This window comes from Microcaecilia unicolor, chromosome 2 (genome assembly GCF_901765095.1).
Source record: "Microcaecilia unicolor chromosome 2, aMicUni1.1, whole genome shotgun sequence".
NCBI classification, from domain to species: Eukaryota; Metazoa; Chordata; class Amphibia; order Gymnophiona; family Siphonopidae; genus Microcaecilia; species Microcaecilia unicolor.
The window spans coordinates 231,770,490-231,791,921 of record NC_044032.1 but is presented as its reverse complement, the minus strand read 5'-3'; the positions used below and the strand labels follow the sequence as shown (position 1 = coordinate 231,791,921).

At 41.9% G+C, this 21,432-nt stretch overlaps 1 protein-coding gene across 1 annotated transcript in view; it reads right to left on the bottom strand.

Moving 5' to 3' along the window:
• Positions 1-21,432, bottom strand: part of GLDC (glycine decarboxylase) — a 173,171-nt gene that overhangs the window by 94,258 nt on the left and 57,481 nt on the right. Inside the window, exons 4-7 of the mRNA XM_030193778.1 lie at positions 15,169-15,333; positions 13,701-13,778; positions 3,996-4,143; positions 2,064-2,260 (exon numbers count right to left, since the gene is read on the bottom strand). Of these exons, the coding sequence (XP_030049638.1) occupies positions 2,064-2,260; positions 3,996-4,143; positions 13,701-13,778; positions 15,169-15,333 (588 nt within the window). The remainder of the gene's footprint in view (positions 1-2,063; positions 2,261-3,995; positions 4,144-13,700; positions 13,779-15,168; positions 15,334-21,432) is intronic.

The window sequence follows — 21,432 nt, the reverse complement described above, 5'->3', positions numbered from 1 at the left end:
GGTTAACATAGTAACATAGTAGATGACGGCAGAAAAAGACCTGCATGGTCCATCCAGTCTGCCCAACAAGACAAACATATGTGTATACCTTACCTTGATTTGTACCTGCCTTATTTAAGTTTAAGTTTATAGTATTTATTTATTTGTTACATTTGTGTCCCACATTTTCCAACCTATTTGCAGACTCAATGTGGCTTACATAGTGCTGGAGATGCGATTGCAGACTCCGGTGTAGACAAATCCAGAGTGATATAGGGATAAGATAAAGTTCATGTGGTATTGCCTCTTGAGATAGGTAAAGTTCATGTGACCAAAGTTAGGCCTATTTGGGCAGCCCGATTTCACCACCCAGCTTAACCAGCAATGCGCTTCATGGCTAGCTGGATAGCTGCTATGCACTGAACAGTAATATTCAGTGGAGATAACTGGCTCTCTCATGCTGAACAATAGCACTTAGCCATTAAGTGCTACTTAACCGGCCAGGAGCCCTTCCTGGCTGGTCAAATAGCACTAAATATCAGCCGGAGACTGTCTGAATTTGAGAAAGAATGGGACAAAGACAGAGGATTTCTGAGGAGATGGAGATTGTAGAGCTTAGTTGTTGATATGGATGGGCAGAATAAGTAGGCCGGATGGTCTTTAACTGTTGCCTCATGTTTTCTGTGTTTATTTTTAGGTATCTATACACTGTAAATTTAGGTGTTTATATTCCAGCTAATTAGGGGTTATTAGAGAATGCAGAAAGAAAAAAAAATCATTTACTAGTGTATTAAGTGCAGGTTCCCTTGATGGGTATCTTTTCCAGTGGAATCAAATATAAATATTTGTTTCCATGCCTTTTCTCTGCTGATGTCTCCTCAGCTACACAGGAGGAGGATCTAAGGCAGATAAGGTGGAGGGGTGAAGTACTAGGGAAAGTAGGGCTTTTCTGGCGTTTGTCCAAACACCCCTATGATTTTTTTACACCGGGGTATATTCTGATTTTAAGTTCCAAACTGATGTCCCTAAACTCTTAAAGAATAAGAACTAACACTGCTATAGCATTTTCCGGAGACAGAAAAGCACAAGGGCAAGGAATTATAAGAAAGCGAAGGCAGGAATAGAATGAGCACTCACTGAGAGGATAGTGGACACCTAGAACATATTTCCAGGCAGTAGCAGGAACCAAAGAGTGGCAGAATTCAAGCATGCATGTGGCAGACACAGGGACCTTAGTGTCAGAAGGGGGAGAATTAACATGGATCAAGATCTGTGACAGGAAAGTAGCCTGCAACAAAACTGAGTGCACCAATGGGCCATCTCAGTTCTGTTTTTGTACTTGTACACTCTTAACACCCTAAAGCTCATTTCTGTGTTCCATGCGGTCATGCATTTCTGGGTGTATATTTTGCAGAGTTAAGAGTCCCTACCTTTCACAAATGCAAGAACCAGACTGCCCTTGCATGCATACTTCATGTGTAGCAAATACCCATTACAGAACTGAAAGCTTTTACAACCTCAACAGTGCATATGAGAAAGCATTCACATGTGCAGAGCAGGGTGTATTGACAGCTCTTTATCAAACACATTACGAGAAAACAACACTCCAGCAGTACAGAGGGGTCTGCAGCTGCACTGCTTGTTTTCTTTTCAACTGCGTTTACAACCAGATCTATGAAAACAGTACATAAGGTCACACAGCAGGCTCCCACAGAAAATTTGCAGTAGGGGCTTAGTGCAGTCAGTAAGCATTTCATGGTCCCAGCCAACATGAAAAAAAAAAAGTTCTGGTCTATTCCACAAGATAAAACAGACTGAACAGATGAAATCATTTTCCAGTTTAACTCGCAAAGGGCAAAGAGCAGGGAGAATGGAAGAAAAGCAGGTGAAATAACAGGGATCCAGCTGTGGAAAGTAATTGCTTAGGAGCGTTAAAACAGATATGAAGTATCCAAACACAGGGATGCTCATCACCCGTTTCCAAAAATCATCCTGGGATAAGTCATTTGCTCAAAGTCCCCATAAAAACACAAGATTGGACAATGTCTTATAAGGGAATATAAAGAAAACAACACAGACATTACCTTGTAACTCCCACCATTCTTCCAGGCATCGTCCTGACCAGCTTTTCTTTAACAGCAAAAAAGGCAGCATGAGGTCCCCCATAGCCAAGCGGCACACCAAACCTCTGGGAGTTTCCTAGCGCAACATCTACACCAAACTCACCAGGAGGTCTCAAAATACAGAGCGCCAACAGGTCAGTAGCACAGCAGGCCAAAGCCTAGTAAAACAAAAACCGCAACATGTTCTCTTAGGTTCACAAGGACAAGTAGTTACGAGTTCCCCTGATTCATCTGGCTCATTACTCAAAATGCTGTTTTTTCTGTTAAAGCCCCTCTGTGGACTTCTCTTTCTGGTGAAGATGGAATTGAATTCTCTTTTTTGGAAGACACTGAAAAACTTCCTGGAAGCCTTTTGGTCACTCTTTTTTTCAGCTATTTTTGTGCTTTTGTGTTTTGATTTTATACGCATTGTTCTGATATAATCGAATGAGATTGATTTTTAGATTAGTGCTTCCCAACCTCGGGACACACCAAGTTATTCTGGTTTTCAAGATAATCACAATGATTATGAATGAGACAAATGTGCAAATTTATCTCATGCATATTTATTGCAGGTATCCTGAAAACCTGACTGGCTTGGTGTGTCTGAAGAATAGGCCTCTGTTTTAGACGATATAGAATATAAGTTTCATTAAATAAATGAATGTCAGATAAGATCAATTGGCCCATCCAGTCTGCTCAAGTAGTACAGTCTACACTGCAAAGGAGATATTTCAAGTGCTAGCTTTAGAAGCCTGAGTGCTTGTAGCATAATCGTTCCCAGACATGCCAAGTTATCCAGTTCCAGGCTGGAGATTAGGCCAGTCCTGGATTTCTGACCATCCCCATCATGGTGCATTATGGGACTTCAATAGGCAGGATCACGAACTACACATCCCACACTACTTTGGGATGTAAGTTCAAAATAAGGACTGGCGAAAGTCTCTAGCCTAGAACTGGGTAACTTGGCATCTGTCATTCCTTACTGGGGTCTTACTCTGTGCTTCTACGGTCCTGGTTACAGTAGCATACGAGCATATAAATTCCCATAATCTAGTTCCCACCTCCCTCTCCCACACCAAATTTTTTTTAACTAACCAGCTGCTAAAAATCAGGCAGTTACCCAAAAATCCACCACCTAGGTCCCCAAGATCTTGAATGATACCAGCCATTGTCAGCCCAGTTTCTAGAAACTGCGGCCTACTAGTTTCAGCTGTTGCTTGCACTCATTTGTTTTAGGAGGAAAATGGGAAGTGGGTTGCTGTGATAAACCTTAATGTGAAAGGGGGGGGGGGGGAGGAAGTCCACTTGAAGACAGTGTAACCAAATATTTAAGGCAGTCAAATCCTTCTAGAGGAAAAAAAAAAGTCTATAAATCTTTAATTTTGGAACTTTTTATATAATATTTATTTGGAAAAAGTACTGATGTTAGAATAAGTTTTTTTTAAATTGCTTAGGGGCAAATCTATAAACTGATGCCTAAATGTAAGTGTAGCATAGAAAGCATGCTTAGCGCCAATTCTAGCGCAGCATAAAGGTGCACCTATCCCGTTATAGAATAGTAACGCAAAGCTGTGACAGCTTACACCAGCTCAATGGCATGCATAAGCAGGCGTGCCTACGTGCATCTGACACTATGCTATAAGGTGTGAGGGAGAACACCCCTGACTCCCACCCACTGGTACAGCCCATTTGCTGTTGAGTGCCATGCCCCAATTTTACAGAATAGCATCTAGCCCATAGGCGCCTAAATCCTATTTTGTGACATTCACGAGAGTAAGTGCACCCATTCTATAATATAATGCGTGCAATTGTCACCCTTCATATCATTAAATGCTGCTCAAGCAGATCCTCGACACTGAACAGGATATACAGATGCAAAGAAAATTCCCTTTCAATGGAAGCTGCTCCTACCCCATTCTGATGGGCAGTATCAACCAGCTGTGAGAAGTCCTCCACCTTCCCCTCTGTATCAGGGTACTGGAACAGCACTCCACTAACATCGTTACCACTGAAATCCATCTCGTGGGGCAACTTCAGCTCAGTCTGGACACCAATGTAACTAAAGTCAAAGGAAAAAAAAAAAACACAGAACCCAATCTCTTAAACAGGCCAAACAATTGTTATATACATCTGTCCATCACAATGCAAAGTTGTCTTGTACCATTCTAAAACTTAAGCACTGCTGGCAAAATGTGGAACCCAATTCTAGAAAGTAATAGCCTGGTTTGTAATGTTTTACTAAGTTTTTTTTAAATCATCACATACACAAGTACAGACACAAGACAACCTCCAACAGGGATTCACTCTCAAGCAAGGCACATCTAATATGTAAACCGATGACAAAAGCAAGGTGAAATTAAGTGAAGAGTAAAGCTGAACAGAACTTGTATGAGGTCAATAATTCCTTATGCAACATCCTTATATTTGTTTCTTACAACTGCATTTATCCATTTCACTACTTCAGTCTGTAGGTTTAAGAGGATAGAATATGAAACGAAAATAAATCTTGCATTTTTCAGCAGTTTCAACCATTTTGTTTAAAATTCAGGCTTTTATTAGGCCTTTGAACTTCTTCAAATGCTACAGAGACCCCATCACAGTTTACAGACTCCATGATGCCAAACCAAAATCAAATGGTAGCAATTCTACAATGTTTTGAGTACTTACTATATCTGAAAATCTTGTTTCTGGACAAGACACTAAAACATGAACGTGTACACTTGGGATGCAGTATATTTCCACGTCCTCCTTTAAGTGCATCTGTAGAGTGGTGGAGTCTAAGGGATAGTGACGTGGGATGAGAACCAGCACCTGATTCAAATCCAATTGCAACTCTTTGTGGCCTTGGGCAAGTCATTTACCCCTCCATTGCCTCAGGTACAAGCTTTAACCCCTCATTCTATAATTTGGCGCCAAGTGTGCATGTAATTTATAGAAGGCTAGCACTTGTGCGCATCAGAGGTGCCAATAATTACTACTACTTATTTCTAAAACGCTACTAGACGTATGCAACACTGTACACTTGAACATGAAGAGACAGTCCCTGCTCGACAGAGCTTACAATCTAATTAGAACAGACAAACAGGACAAACAAGAGATAAGGGAATATTAAAGTGAGGGTGATAAAATAAGGGTTCTGAACAAGTGAATAAGGGTTATGAGTTAAAAGCAGCATTAAAAAGGTGGGCTTTTAGCTTAGATTTGAAGACGGCCAGAGATGGAGCTTGACGTACCGGCTCAGGAAGTCTATTCCAGGCATATGGTGCAGCAAGATAAAAGGAATGGAGTCTGGAGTTAGCAGTGGAGGAGAAGGGTGCAGATAAGAGTTTTACCCAGTGAACGGAGTTCCCGGGGAGGAATGTAGGGAGAGATGAGAGTGGAGAGGTAATATAAGTGCTAGATGCTATTCTATAAAGTATGTGCAAAATTCAGTAAGAGCATAACAGAGACACAAACATGTGGGCAGAGAATGGATGGGCATGTCACCAAGCAACATGCGCAACTTACTGAATACTATTGGTTGCACCTGTCGTAAGTGGGTGTGCCTAAATACTGGCACAGCAACGCAGCTTTACATTACTATTCTATAATGCTTAGCATAAGCGCTGCTACTGAGTGGCAAATGCCACCCCCAAAAATTGCCTTGCCATCCAAACCCAAATCTGCACTTCACCCTCTCCCTCCCACTCATGCTGTTGCTGTTTTCTCGGTTGGGCAATATCATTTTTACAAAGACGCAGGGCCATTTTCCTGCACATGCTGCCACTAACTCAGAAGCTCCCACCCCTCCAACACAGGAAGATTACATCAGAGAGGTGGGAGCAGCTGAGCTTGTGGTGGCACGCAGGAAAATGATCCCGCACAACTTTGCTTGTAGAAATGATATGGCCCAATCTGGAAAACAGCAACAAGGTAAGCGGGAGAGGGAAAGAGAAAGGAGAGGTGCTGGCTGGATGGATGGGATGGGGGGAAGAGAGGGAGAGAGAGACAGGGTATTGCTGCATTGGAGAGAGGGACAATACTGTACAGGGTAAAGTAAGAGATAGAGAGAAAGAAGATAATGGTGGATGGGGGAAAAGAGAAAGAGAGAAGGTAATACTGGATGGGAGAGAAGAGACCTGAGGAATAAGAGGAAAGGAATGAGAGGGCCCTGGGTAGAGTGAAAGATATGGAAAGCTTTAGGTAGATGCAATTAATAAAGAGAAATTGAAGACTGGATAGTAAGAGTGAATGAAATTTAAATGGACAAAGGCAGAAAAATAGAAGAAAGCTGAAAGGAAAAGATCAGTGTCAAAGATGGATGTAGTGGAGGAAGTGAAGATGACAGGAGAGAGAAGAAAAAGCAGGAGATGCTGGAAAGACAGCTAAGAGAAGACAGGAAAGGGGAGGGGAGGGAAGTGACATCTCTGCTCGAGCATGGCAGCATAAGACTGAAGCTCCATAGAAAGAGTGAATATTAAGATTGTTGTACCCCTCTTCTGACACAACGGGTGATTTGTGGTGTGGATCGAGCACAGAAAGTTATGCATACTCGGAAGCGTCTTGAAAATTTTAAATATTTGCCAGAGAGAAAGGAGCAAGGCAGATTGGCGAGCCTTAGAGCAGCAGACAGCATGGCCAATATGGCGGCGGATTGGATGAAGTCGGAGGATGAAGATTCGGTGAGTAGTACGGAACGAGTGGAGGAGGAGATCTCAAAACAAGACATGGGGAATTGATTTGAGGACTTGAAAACAAATGGAGACGATGAGAGGAGATCTGCAGAGGGCTCTAGCGGAGGTCCAGAGAGATGCAAGTGAAATTGGTACTAGAGTGGATATTATGGATGAGCGAGAGGAGGTTGGTGGAGAGGTGGCTTGTGGCTTTGGAGAAAATCGGGTACCCGTGATCGTCAGGAGCAAGGAGAGCTAATGGACCTGATTGAAGACTTAGAAAAAAAGATCCCGGAGACAAATCTATGATTTCGGGACATACCGGAAGTGGATCAGTACTGAGATTGTGCACAGTCACTGATGTATGCAGATTTTTACTGCACTCAGATAATACTACAGCCCCCCCCCCCCCCCCCGATTAAGTTGGATAGAGTGCACAGGTCCTTGTAAATATTCACAAACATTTTGGTGTGCTTTCATGACCACACATTAAAAGAAGATATGCTACGTAGAGATCAGGCCAGGAAGGAGGTGACTTGAAACAATTATAAGATTTCTACTTACCAAGAATTGGCGCGAGTGACTTTACAGCGTTGCCGGGAATTGGACCTGGTGACCAGATATTTGCAATCTGCTAATTTCAGATATCAATGGCTTTTTCAATTTGGACTTTTGCTTAGTGGATGGGTGATCTAGAAAGGTATCTACATATGCAGAAGTTTGGAAAGTGTTAACAGAGTTGCGCAGTAAGGATTTATCTGGGAAAGCGGAATGTTGGGGTGGAGAGGTCCTCACCCCTGGCCTCAGGGTCTGTAGAAGGCTGGCACAAGGTTCCTGGGAGACGGCCTCAACTGGGGCCACATGTAGAACAGAAGACCTGACACTTTGGGGACTTTGCTGGAGCATTTCTGCACTGTATAATGCAATGTTCTTATGAATACCATAGATGATTTGATTGTTGAGGAGTGCTTTGGAATATGTTTAATTTGATGGTTTAATAAACATTTATCGATACAAAAAAAAAAAAAAAAAAAAGACAGGAAAGCAGTAATCTGAGACTGGGACCTACACGATTAGAAAAATTAAATGGCCAGACAGCAAAGTAAGAAAAATATGTTATTTTTAATTTAGGGTGAAGTAATGTTAGTCCACTTTATAGGTTAATAAATTAAAATAAAGCAAAAAATGTAAAATAAGGTGATATCTTTTCATTGGACTAGATATATACATTTTTAGCTAGCACTTTCAGAGGCCAAAACCTCCTTTCTCAGGTAAGGATAAAACCCGACCTGAGGAAGGAGGTTTTGGCCTCAAAGACAGTCAAAAAGGTATGACTATTTATAATTATTTGTTTTACATTTGTTAATTTGTAATTTAGTGATTGGAATGTATCAGTTTCCGAAAGTTATATCGGTTTTCTTTATTATGCACAGTACAAGACATACATCACTGTTTCTCTTTCTCTAGCATTGCACTATATGCAGAGTCTGATTTCTTGGGGATTCAGTATAATTTTTGTGTACATATTTCTATTCTTAGTTTGTAGTTTCTTATTTTATAGGTAGCAAGGGATGTATCTTTCTTCTGTTTGTGTGAAATAGGTATTGTCCGTCCTTGTAGTATCAATATCTATTGATCCGGCTTAATTAGTATTCCTAAAGATGTATGTTCTACTGCCCACTGCAATATTTAGTGTGCTGCCTTTTCTTAGGTAGGCCCTTGGTCATGTGACTTCTGGAAGTTAGTGCATTATGTTTAGGTAGAATGCCTTATAGGTCTTAAGTGATTTTTGTAGGGTTTTCTATTGATTCATATTGTCTTGTATAGAATTTGGATTTGGATTTAGCTGTCTCTTAGTAGTGGGTCAAGGTGAGCTACATTCAGGTACAGGAGGTATTTTCCTGCCCCCAGAGGGCTTACAATTTAAGTTTGTACCTGAGGTAATAGAAAGTTAAGTGACTTGCCAAGTGACATTGATAGTTGAACCCTGGCTTCTCTGTTTCTCACCCTTTTGCTCTATTAGATACAGGTAATGCATATAACTAAGCATGTTTAGTAGCTCAACAATAAACTAAAAGCTAGCAGATCTGAAGCCTGGTGGTCATTTGGCAGCCTACCAAAATCACTGATAGGCAATTCATGTTATAGCTGTCAGTAACCACAGGATTTCTGTTATAGTGCTGCTGAACATCATGGCTAACATGGACAACAGGAAGATGCTGGACTTGGGGGCTAGGCTCGACTGTGAGCCAAATGTTAACGTACATGTATATTGCAATATTGTTCTGTTTAATATGTTGTATTGTTTTGGTACATTGTTTTCATTATTTTTTTTGGCACATAATTCCCTGGAGTGTATTCAATGTGCATATTACCATCAGTAATAGAGGTACTAGCAAGGGAGGCAGCTGATTTAGCGGCTTAGTGGAGGGATACTTCCTTGCTGTGTTCAAAAGTGACCCATTTACTGCCAATATAGGTGTCACCCCCAAATTCCTCCCCATCCCACCCCTCTTTAACCTCCCCAAACATCTGAGTCACCAACTGCCTATGTTGTAGCTATTACCAGCAATGATTATATCAGGCCTTCGTCTGGCCAGCCCCAGGGTCCTTCCCTCAGACACAACGTCCTTTTGCTACATGGGCAGGGCACAGTAGAGGGAAAGGATCAGGGTGGCCAGAGGAAAGCCTGATATAATCGCTGCTGGCAACAGATATAAGTTAGTAAACTCGTGGTTGACAGGAAGAAACCGGATCCCAGGGGTGAGGAGGAAGCAGGTAGGGAGATTAGACCCACAGGACAGAATGGAGGTGGGAAGGGGAGACGTGCTATATAGGAAGGTAGAGGGAGAGACATACTGCACACAAAAGGGAAGGGAGAGAGAAAGATGCTGCACAAAAAGGGAAGGGAAAGGTAGAGGGAGAGACATGATGTGCAGAAATGTCACTTTGAGTTGACCCCCCACACCCACATACAGTGGTGGAAATAAGTATTTGATCCCTTGCTGATTTTGTAAGTTTGCCCACTGACAAAGACATGAGCAGCCCATAATTGAAGGGTAGGTTATTGGTAACAGTGAGAGATAGCACATCACAAATTAAATCCGGAAAATCACATTGTGGAAAGTATATGAATTTATTTGCATTCTGCAGAGGGAAATAAGTATTTAATCCCTCTGGCAAACAAGACCTAATACTTGGTGGCAAAACCCTTGTTGGCAAGCACAGCGGTCAGACGTCTTCTGTAGTTGATGATGAGATTTGCACACATGTCAGGAGGAATTTTGGTCCACTCCTCTTTGCAGATCATCTCTAAATCATTAAGAGTTCTGGGCTGTCGCTTGGCAACTCGCAGCTTCAGCTCCCTCCATAAGTTTTCAATGGGATTAAGGTCTGGTGACTGGCTAGGCCACTCCATGACCCTAATGTGCTTCTTCCTGAGCCACTCCTTTGTTGCCTTGGCTGTATGTTTTGGGTCATTGTCGTGCTGGAAGACCCAGCCACGACCCATTTTTAAGGCCCTGGCGGAGGGAAGGAGGTTGTCACTCAGAATTGTACGGTACATGGCCCCATCCATTCTCCCATTGATGCGGTGAAGTAGTCCTGTGCCCTTAGCAGAGAAACACCCCCAAAACATAACATTTCCACCTCCATGCTTGACAGTGGGGACGGTGTTCTTTGGGTCATAGGCAGCATTTCTCTTCCTCCAAACACGGCGAGTTGAGTTCATGTCAAAGAGCTCAATTTTTGTCTCATCTGACCACAGCACCTTCTCCCAATCACTCTCGGCATCATCCAGGTGTTCACTGGCAAACTTCAGACGGGCCGTCACATGTGCCTTCCGGAGCAGGGGGACCTTGCGGGCACTGCAGGATTGCAATCCGTTATGTCGTAATGTGTTACCAATGGTTTTCGTGGTGACAGTGGTCCCAGCTGCCTTGAGATCATTGACAAGTTCCCCCCTTGTAGTTGTAGGCTGATTTCTAACCTTCCTCATGATCAAGGATACCCCACGAGGTGAGATTTTGCGTGGAGCCCCAGATCTTTGTCGATTGACAGTCATTTTGTACTTCTTCCATTTTCTTACTATGGCACCAACAGTTGTCTCCTTCTCGCCCAGCGTCTTACTGATGGTTTTGTAGCCCATTCCAGCCTTGTGCAGGTGTATGATCTTGTCCCTGACATCCTTAGACAGCTCCTTGCTCTTGGCCATTTTGTAGAGGTTAGAGTCTGACTGATTCACTCAGTCTGTGGACAGGTGTCTTTCATACAGGTGACCATTGCCGACAGCTGTCTGTCATGCAGGTAACGAGTTGATTTGGAGCATCTACCTGGTCTGTAGGGGCCAGATCTCTTACTGGTTGGTGGGGGATCAAATACTTATTTCCCTCTGCAGAATGCAAATAAATTCATATACTTTCCACAATGTGATTTTCCGGATTTAATTTGTGATGTGCTATCTCTCACTGTTACCAATAACCTACCCTTCAATTATGGGCTGCTCATGTCTTTGTCAGTGGGCAAACTTACAAAATCAGCAAGGGATCAAATACTTATTTCCACCACTGTACCTAGTTGGGCCCCATTGTGGCGCCTATATCTTGGCACCAAGTTATAGAATTGCCCCCTTAAATTTTGAACCCAAAAGAGACAGGGAAAACACCTACTGTACATCGATATAAATCACCTTGGTGAAGGCATGAGCTAAATGCTATACAAAATCTAGAGTGCTATGGGTCTACTGCTACCACTTTTTGTGATTTAATCAAGCACTACTAAATTACAAATGAAGACTACCAAAGGTATCATCAGGTCTTTAGGACTTGGGACTTAGCGCCCCCCCCCCCCTATCCAATCAAACCCCTCTAGAAAACAAGCCTATAACACACAGGATGTAAGTAACAGATCTGCCTGACCTTATGTGCACCAACCACTCAGGTAAACACACCAAAGAGCCAGGGAGATGCACCATACTAGTTAGGTCTTGTACTAGTAATTTGCTGCCAGTTTCTTTTGTTCCAGTCAGCGAGACACTCCTTAATTCCACAAATTTTAACCCACCACCACATCTTTATAGAACTACATAGAACAAAATTCAGTAATATTAAAAATTATATTCAAAATCATAGGTTTCAATCTTCCAAGAATTCTTTTCCTGGATCAGCTTGAGAATTTTCTAAACTCCATGTACAATTATTAGAGATCACATATATTCCTTATTCATATGTCAGGGATTCGACTCAGAAGATCTATGCAGTCTCGATAGCTCATGTATAATATTTTTGTATACTTCCATTCACTCATTAGCTACCATAACCTGCAGGGAATCCAGTGTACTCTAAAAAGCAGAGGTGTTAGAATATGTACTTAGCAACCTAATCACTGAAAGGAAAATACAGTTTTTCTACCAATGTCTTCTGTGTGGAGTTTTCTAATTGTGTTGGTCTCAGTCTTTGTGGTTCCATTTTGTTTTTTATTAACTTGTTTACTAGGGTCTCCATTTACATTTTAATTTCTCTCTACCACTTTCTCCCTTCCTAACCTGATATTCAGGTTTCCTTTTCATTCCATCATCTCTGTCTCTCAACTCTCTCCTTTATAGCACCATCTTTTCACTCTCTCTATCCACTCATATCTGGATCCCACCCTTCTCCTTCACTCTGTTTCAACACTTTGCTTTCAACTGTCCCCATCATTAAATTTCCTCTCCCAGAAGTCCAATCCTGCTTCCTTATCCCCTATCACCCCTGCTCTGCACCTTTTACTCCATACTCCCTGCACTGATTCTCCCCTAACTATCCCCTTACTCTTACCCAATTCATGCTCTATAACCTTCTCCGATTCACTCTCGGCCCCAGTCATCTCCTTGCATACACTTCCTTCCCCACAATACCACCTGCTCTCTTGCACAGATATATACATTCTATTACCACTTGTAGTATTCACCCCTTGTATCCTTCCTCTTCTCATTCCTCAGATCACTCAGAGGAGGGACTCTGCCATGACTCTTATCAGTTGAATCCTGAGTCACAGAACACAAAGGGTTGCTGGTCTGCGGTTGGACTTATTCTATCCCCCCTTTCCCAAATGCATCCTAATGCCAGGGCAATAGAAAGGGCATGCTACACACAGCTGAGTGGTTCTTTTCTACCCTGCTCCAGTCCCTCCTCTACAGTCCCCAGAGCAATAGACAGCACACTTAAGGGACGGGGGGGGGGGGGGGGGGGTGTTCACTGGAGCAGGAATACAGCCAATTAGAGTCAGTCTATGGTACATGTACTTTTTTTTTGTTACATTTGTACCCCACGCTTTCCCACTCATGGCAGGCTCAATGCGGCTTACATGGGGCAATGGAAGGTTAAGTGACTTGCCTAGAGTCACAAGGAGCTGCCTGTGCCTGAAGTGGGAATCGAATTCAGTTCCTCAGTTCCCCAGGACCAAAGTCTACCACTCTAACCACTAGGCCACTCCTCCACTCCCTTATGACTATCAATACTCCTGAACATCAGCGGCCCTTCCATTAGGCTACCTGAACAATGGACCAATAGTTTGCTTTGTTTTGAGTGCATCAAGATGGTGGCTACTGCTTGAGCCTTGACGCCATCTCCTGTCAATTAAACCTCCTTGGCTCTGCCCTTGTGCATGCCTACCAGCAAAGTACACCCAAAATATGGTGAATACTTTTGTACTAGTCAGTATTCTATATGAGTCATTTACGTGCATAAGTAACCACATACACAAGTAAATGACTAGAATAGTGCCACTTACACATGTTCCTGCTGCGTAGAAGCAGACGACTCCTTACAGAATTACCCCTGTATGCACTTAGGATTTGAGTAGATACACTTGGATAACCTATCTTTCATCAGTTTTGCACTTATAAGGATTTAGAACAGTGGCCTCATTACTTCTGTTGTACCACATTAACCTGTTGCTGACAGAAATGAAAGAAGGGAAGCATTACTTGGCTCTTGTCTGCACCACAGCTATTGTTTGAGGGTGACATCGGGGGTCCACATAGAATTTTCTTCTTTTGTTGTGCCTAGAAAACAGAAGTCAACCACAGTTATGCAGCAGCAAAGGATAAGCTGTAGTCACTAATAATAAAACTGTCTTATGTACAAAAGGCCATCTTTCCATCAAAATGAGATGAATCCATTTACACAAGATGAGAAACAGGAACACAATCGTACCAACATCAGGACAGCAGATATCCGAGGGACAAATGGGCTGCAGGAGTCTATTCCATTAAAAGAATTAAATCAATGAACCTGTCTAAACAATTCCTATGGAAATCAACAGACTGAGGAGTATCAGATAGAACTAAAAGGTGTTATATAACAAATAAGGGCCCAATATTCAAAGGATTTATCCTCCTAAACAGACCTCTCTGAAATTTTGCTGCAGCTGAGTGCTTAATTTACTCAAAATTTCACTAAACTCTTAAATTTAAGAGCATAAAAAGTGGGTGGCAAGATGGCTGGATTTAGAACAGGGGAAAAATTGTACTGGTCAATATTCAAAGCGATTTAAGTGAGCAGAAAAGGCTCCTGTCCACTTAAACTGCACTGAGCAGGCCGGCCACCAAAATTCAGTAGCACTTAACTGGGTAGTCCCACTGAATATCGCCTCTGACTAGCCATTTGATAAGTAGACAGGAGAAGGGTGCTGCAGAGGTGGTGATGAGGAGGAACGGGGAGCTATATTTACTGCCAGCAATATTCAGTGCAGGCACTCGTATGGCTAGCCAACCAAATAGAACTGCACAGCACTAAATACGGCTGGCATCCACATAGATTCTGGGTAGTGGCTGATGCTGATAGATGCAATCCCCTCTCTCCCAAACCCCCACTTCTAAGCAGTTCCCTTCCTCCAAGGACAAGGCCCCTGCCATAGGGCCTTCCTATATCCCTGGTAGTACAGCGGTAGGGAGGAGTACCGCAAGCATCGGCAATCTCCTCTACTCCTGCCTCTAGTGGATGCTTGTGTAAAAATGGTTGCCACCAGCTTTAGTGGTAGTCTTGAGGTACTACCACTAGAGGTCAGCCTTACATAGCAGGTATTTGCAAGGGAGCGTACACAGAGGCACAGCATGGATGGTACATGGGCGGGGCTAACAATTACATGCTTAAGTTACAGAATAAAGTAAGCATGCATTTACCCTAGCTCTAAGGCTGGTGTAACTGCAGACACTTAACGTTACATGTGCTGATACTGGGTCACACTAATATTCTATTAACACCTAGTAGCTTAGGTTATCAAATAGGGTTCCTACCGCATATCCTTTGGGCAACTAAATGGAGACACCCAGTTGTAGAATTACGTCCTAACTATGCAATCAGCAAAGCTCTGCATAAGATAATCCAGGTGAAGCAAAGCAGCCCATCTGAAAGGCTTGAGAGCTCTTCACAGGTATTTATTCTTCTCTTTACCTGTGACTTAACTGCATGGCTTCAGCTGCAGCCGTTCCTTCATCTAACAAGGAGGCATTGGCCACATCCATGCCAGTGAGGTCACACACCATGGTCTGATAGTTGAGCAGGCTCTCCAGTCTGCCTTGGGAAACCTCTGGTTGGTAAGGAGTATATTGAGTAACCCTGAGAAGACAAAAGTATTCAGAGATCAACATTTTCCCAACAGTGTATCACTTTCTGGAAAACAGCCTTTACCCTTTCCAGTAACACCATATGCATATTTTAGCTTTGAAAATTTCCCTGCAGACATTCACACCTTTCATGCAAGTATTTTTCTGCAATTAGTAAGTCCAAAACTATGAAGGTTGAAGCAGTTTCCACACTCAAGAAAGCCTCCACTCAATAAGGGTAAAACACATGCAATCAGCATGTGCATTTTTCAGTGGCGCAGCCATGGGGAAGCCTTGAGGGCCTGGCCCTCCCCCTCACTCTGGCCTTAGTCCCCCCTCTAAAATTGCCTCACTGTTGAAGCCCAAGCCCCACCAGCCAAAGAGATTTTGCTACCCCAGACCCCCTTTCCTGGGTGCTAAAGTGGGCTGTGTGCTTTCAGCTACTGATGCTGGCATTCCTCGCACATGCTCGGTTTGCACATAAACTGAGCATGCGCAGGGAATGCAGTGTTGCAGCAGATCTCTTCAGCTGGCAGGGCTTGGGCATCCCTGCCAGCAAAGGTATGATTTTAACCTTGGGGGGGGGGGAGAGAGAGCAGATAAAATGTGTGGTCCCCCAGTCCACCCCTGGGTCCCACCAAAAATGTGCTGCTGGCTATGACCCCTGATATTTTAACCCACTGGGAGGTAGGAAATACAGGGACTGTATTCAACATGCTGGGGTCCAGGGCAGAATGCAGAGGGTGTCCCAAAGCCATTCTGCAAGCTATGCCTCCTTCAGCTTCAGGCAGGTTTGGAGACCCCTGTGACGTGGATCTTCCCTCCCCCCCTCACCACCAGCACTGCCTTTATGTCTCAAAAACGAGTACCCACTGTTCAAAAGCCCCGACCCTCAACATGGCTGCGGCGTTTTTTTTTACTTTTTAAAGGTACAATCACATGACCCGCCCAGCCAATAGCAGGATCCGTCAAATTAAGGATTGCCATTCGATTTCTCTATTGAGACCATAAGGCTCAACTATGTTCAATTTATAGATCCAGTTTTGCTCCTTATAATTCAAAACCTGGTCAACAATACCACCCTGTGCATTTTTGGTAACAGTATCAATAATTTTCCAGCGAAAATAGCTGTAGTACATTTGTGTCCAATGTTGGACTAATGGTGCGTCATCCGCTTGCGTAGTGATCTTGGATTTGTGTTTGGTTAACCGAACTTTCATTGGTCTGCTACTTCGCCCTACATAGACTTTATCGCAGGGACATTGAATGATATAAACAACATTTCTTGTGTAACAATCGGTGTTCCTATATGGCTGAATTTTAAAGTTGTTATGCGGGGCAATCCAACTATTCCCTTCCATTGTTAAGGCACACCATTGCATAAAGGTAACAGACCAATAAGATATAGTCTAAGGAGATAGGGTAATTATTTCTCAAACTAAGGTCTGTCTGATTTGTTTTTTCTATAGGAGCATACCTTGAAAAGCTTTGCTGGTGAAACAAGTGTTGGTATGCTGCCCCACGTTTCAGCTTCACACGAATCTATACAAGCTAAATAAAAGTAGTTTATTTCATTTTCTTATGGATAATTTGTTTAAAGATTTCATAAGATAGAAAGAAGAAAAAAAACTATAGGGCAACATGAATACTTGAATATATAAATATTTGAGACCCATGACAAAAAGGGAGGAGTGGCTTAGTGGTTAGGGTGGTGGACTTTGGTCCTGAGGAACTGAGTTTGATTCCCAGCACAGGCAGCTCCTTGTGACTCTGGGCAAGTCACTTAACCCTCCATTGCCCGCCGCATTGAGCCTGCCGTGAGTGGGAAAGCGTGGGGTACAAATGTAACAAACAAAAAAAAATCACCATAGAAAAATAATGTTATGGTGATTTATAAGTGACTTCAGATCTACCTCTGATGGTCTGAAGAAAAACAAAATACAGTAATCATTTGCTAAGCTGTGTACTTTACAATTATATTGGATTACTGATAAAACGCTATAACCAGTGGGCATTTTCTGAATCTATAGTAAGAATATTTGGGTGCCATTCTGAATAGTATCTTGAAGATTAGGGTGCTCACTTTGAAAAATATTCTTGCCTTGGCTGGTAGCCAATGTAGCATTTCAAGCAGTGGGGTTGCTCTTTTCTATTTCGATTTCTTGAAAATCAGTCTTGTTGCCATGTTTTGGACTGTTTGCAGCAAGTTTTGTGGGTTTTCCTTGCACCCTACGCATGTTGCATTACAGTAGTCTAGTTATGATAGTATTGTTGATTGGACCAGTATCCGGAAAGATTGTCTAGGAAAATAGTCTCTTATTCTTCTCCGTTTCCATAGTGTTCTGAAGCATTTTGATGTTACTGGTGATATTTGTCCAGTGTTAGGTGTTTGTCGAGAATGATTCCTAGTATTTTAAGTTGTGTTTTGATGTGGTATGTTTGTTGGTTGAATATTTTGTAGGATGTGGAGTTGTGTGGGATGGATAGTACTAGGAATTTGGTTTTGTCTGTGTTCAGTTTGAGTTTGAAAGTTGTTGCCCATTCTTCCATGAGGTGCAATCCTATTTTTATTTTGTCCTGTATGTTTGTGATATTGTTTTGGAAAGGTATGAAGATGGTGACATCATCTGCATATATAAATGGATTGAAACCCATAAATTCCAGTTCCCCCCCCCCCCCCCGAGGCACCATCATTGCATTGAACAGTACTGGTGATATTGGCGATCCCTGTGGTACCCTGCACTCAGTGATCTATGAGGCTAATGTTTGGTTGGACATCTTTACGTCTTTAGGAAGCCAATGAACCATGTTGCCACTGTACCACCAATTCCTATGTTGTTGAACAGTGGCATTAGTGTGGTAAATTCCCCCCCCCCCCCCCCCCAAAAAAAAAAAGGTCCCTTGAGCACATTGGACAATGGAGGCTTACAATAAAGTCATCTCCCTCTTAACCGTATCTTAAATCACATTTTTAAAATACAATATTCAAAAGAAATAAAAATAAGTGATTCCAAACAAGTTGTAAACTGCCTCAGACTTGAAACTATAGGTCTCATTTTTCATGCCCTCTAAAAAAAAAAACAAACCCACCACATTTCCATAGTTATGATCATACTATACATTTTGAATACCTACCCCGCCCCCCCGTTTACTAAGCCGCACTAGCGGATGCCGCACAGCAGTGCTGACATAGCCCACTGAAAGTGAATGGATTGTCGGTATTAGTGCACGGAAGCAGGGGGGGGGGTTAGCATTTTGAATCATTCAAGAGGCTATATTGTAGAAACATTTGAGATTTCTAGCCTGTGGGATTTGTTTTTTTTTTGGGTGGGGGGGGAGGGTTGACAATTTTTTTTTATTCATCATAGTTTACAAACAGACCCTGCTAATCAGTGGAAAATAGAATAAATCTTTATGTAATTCTTAGACTGGTCTCCCTGCACTGAATCAATGTGTACTAACTGGTACAAAAATGATTGGATCCTGACCATGAGCTGTCGTGATTAAGGATGTGGCAAGAGGGTGCTGTATAAAGGGTCAGGCAAAAAAAGGAACCTCCTAGAGTTTGCCATTTACTCAGCAGCCACTTTGAATTTCAACAAGAAATTTTAGTCATCATGTTTACATATTACTATTAAACAACATTTAAATTATCTTATGTTGATATTACTGACATTTTACTGTTGCTATCTAGTAATTTTCGCATGTTAAAAATGGTCGCGCTAAGACAGTAAAATAATGTCAAGCAATACAATTAGCAATGTGTCAGAATTCTGCAGTCTCATTGCTCAAAAAGTGTCCACCCCAGCTTTAACACATGCCTTTTATTGCTTTGGGAAGTTCTTAACAGCCTTGTCGATTGGTCCCCGTCAACTGCAATGCTTCCTTAAGTTCGGTGATGTGGCTTTGAGTGGAGCTTGTGATATGCCTCCAGCATTGCTCCCCAGACAAAAGTCTGTCACTGTGATGTCATTAATAGTTAAGCTGGTACCCTTTTTTTTTTCCAAATAATGGTAGTTTTACAGTGCACCATATATAACAGTGAGCCAAGTAAATCACATCACATAGATGTAAATTTGAAGCATTGATATATTACAAGAATTTGGTCAAAGCTTTTAATAGTGATTTGAAAGAAAATATTCTAAAATTTTTTGAAATAGTCATGTTTTTACATGGCGCAACAAAGGTTTTTTGTTTGTTTGTTTGTTTGACTGATTTTATTCACAACCCCAGAAAAAAAACACAGGAGTTCCAGGAGTCTGGGTATTTGAGGTATTTTTCCTTGTAAATTTGTGGTATGACAATACACACCTACTGTATGTGATATACTTGACTTACTGTTACTATATGGCGTTACACTTTTGAGTACAAGTAGTGCCTCCAGATTGCTATTGTGAATAATTTCTATTGTGAATAATTTTACAGCACAAGCATTTTTGAATGCTCAATAATCGCTGGGTGGACATACTAAAAACTACTACAGTACAGTCTCAATTATCTGATGCAAATGGGACCGACCTGTTGTCAGATAAGTGAAAAGTCAAATGACACAGAACACAATGGGTAACCCCTCAAACAATGAGGGAAACATTTTATTTATAAAGAAAAGGCACAGGGTCTCTAATTTTAAAAAATATTGTTTATTAACACTAATCAGCAACAAAAAAAGTGAAAAATATTGTACAGCAGGCCTGATCAAGGTCTTTAAAAGAAATGGCCCCAAGTACTTGTACAAGATGACCCTTTACACACCTCCAAGGACACTAAGATCCTCCAAAGGGGTATCCCTAACCATGCCCTCTCCAAAAGATATTACACAATGTGAAACCCGCAAGCGAGCCTTCTCTGGAGTTGCTCCCATGCTCTGGAATGCACTCCCTGTGTTAAGCAAAGCCTATCTCTACTTCAGGAAGCAGGCGAAATCTTGGCTCTTCAACCAGGCCTTTAATGGAAGTAGTAACTAACTGCTTAGTCTCACACACATAAGGAATGACACGGGCTGCACATACTGCAGCAGGACATGTTTATCTACTCCTACCCTGAGATATTTAATCATCTCTCTGATCTCATGTGCAACTTCCTTTAAATTAGCTCCCTTATTTTCTAACTGCTCTTAATCTCTTACCTATCTATATGTTCCATCTTTGCTTATACCCTATGCTGTATTAAAATGTTCTATTACCTATGTGTTGACATCATAAGTAGTGTACTATATCCCAGTTGGTACTTGAGTATTGCTCTCCCAGCAGATGTCTAGATTACTTTTATCCAATTGGACCTCAATGCTTCCAAGCTTGACTGGTCTCCAAGAGATCACACTTTGCTCAATATTTAAGTGAGCGCCAACGCTATTATTGGAGCTAATCTTATCATTGGTCCATTTTATTCAAAAAGGACCCAGTGATTTATTTATTTTATTTATTTATTTGCATTTGTATCCCAAATTTTCCCACATATTTGCAGGCTCAATGTGGCTTACAGAGTTTGTTATGACATAGTCAATACAGGATATCAGATACAATTAGTAGGGTATAAAGATTAAGTAAGGGAAGAGAGAAGGAAGGTCACCGGTCAATGTAAAAAAAACCTCAAAACCTAGTAGGAAAAACCATTGACCCACGAGCCCCACGTCCCTAAATATATCCAACTACTGAGAGAACAATATTCAATGAAAAAATTAATTGAAATCTGTCACCCATTGACTTTTCTTATTTTGTTTATAATTTTCACTGACGTTCTTATTTGTACCCACACCAGTCAGTAGCACTTCTGTAGAGAATATTCAAACTTTAAACTTTCCAATACTTCACAGCTACAAGTACACTTGTCTTATTCACTAGTCTATGCTGTAGGTCATTTCAATATAAGTTCAGTGAAAATATCAGTTAAAATCACTGCAGACAGTCCAAAACACAGTAGCAGGACTAATATTCAAAAAGTTGAAATACGATAGAGCAATGTACAAAAAGTGGGAGAGCGACCAAGGATGCCAGAAACTGGAGGATGTCCTTTAATAAAAAAACTTTATTGAAGGTTGTAATGCTATATTGGTTACCAGTGAAGGCTAGACGGTTCTTCAAAACACGGTTCGGCATGGCTCCCGATTACATGC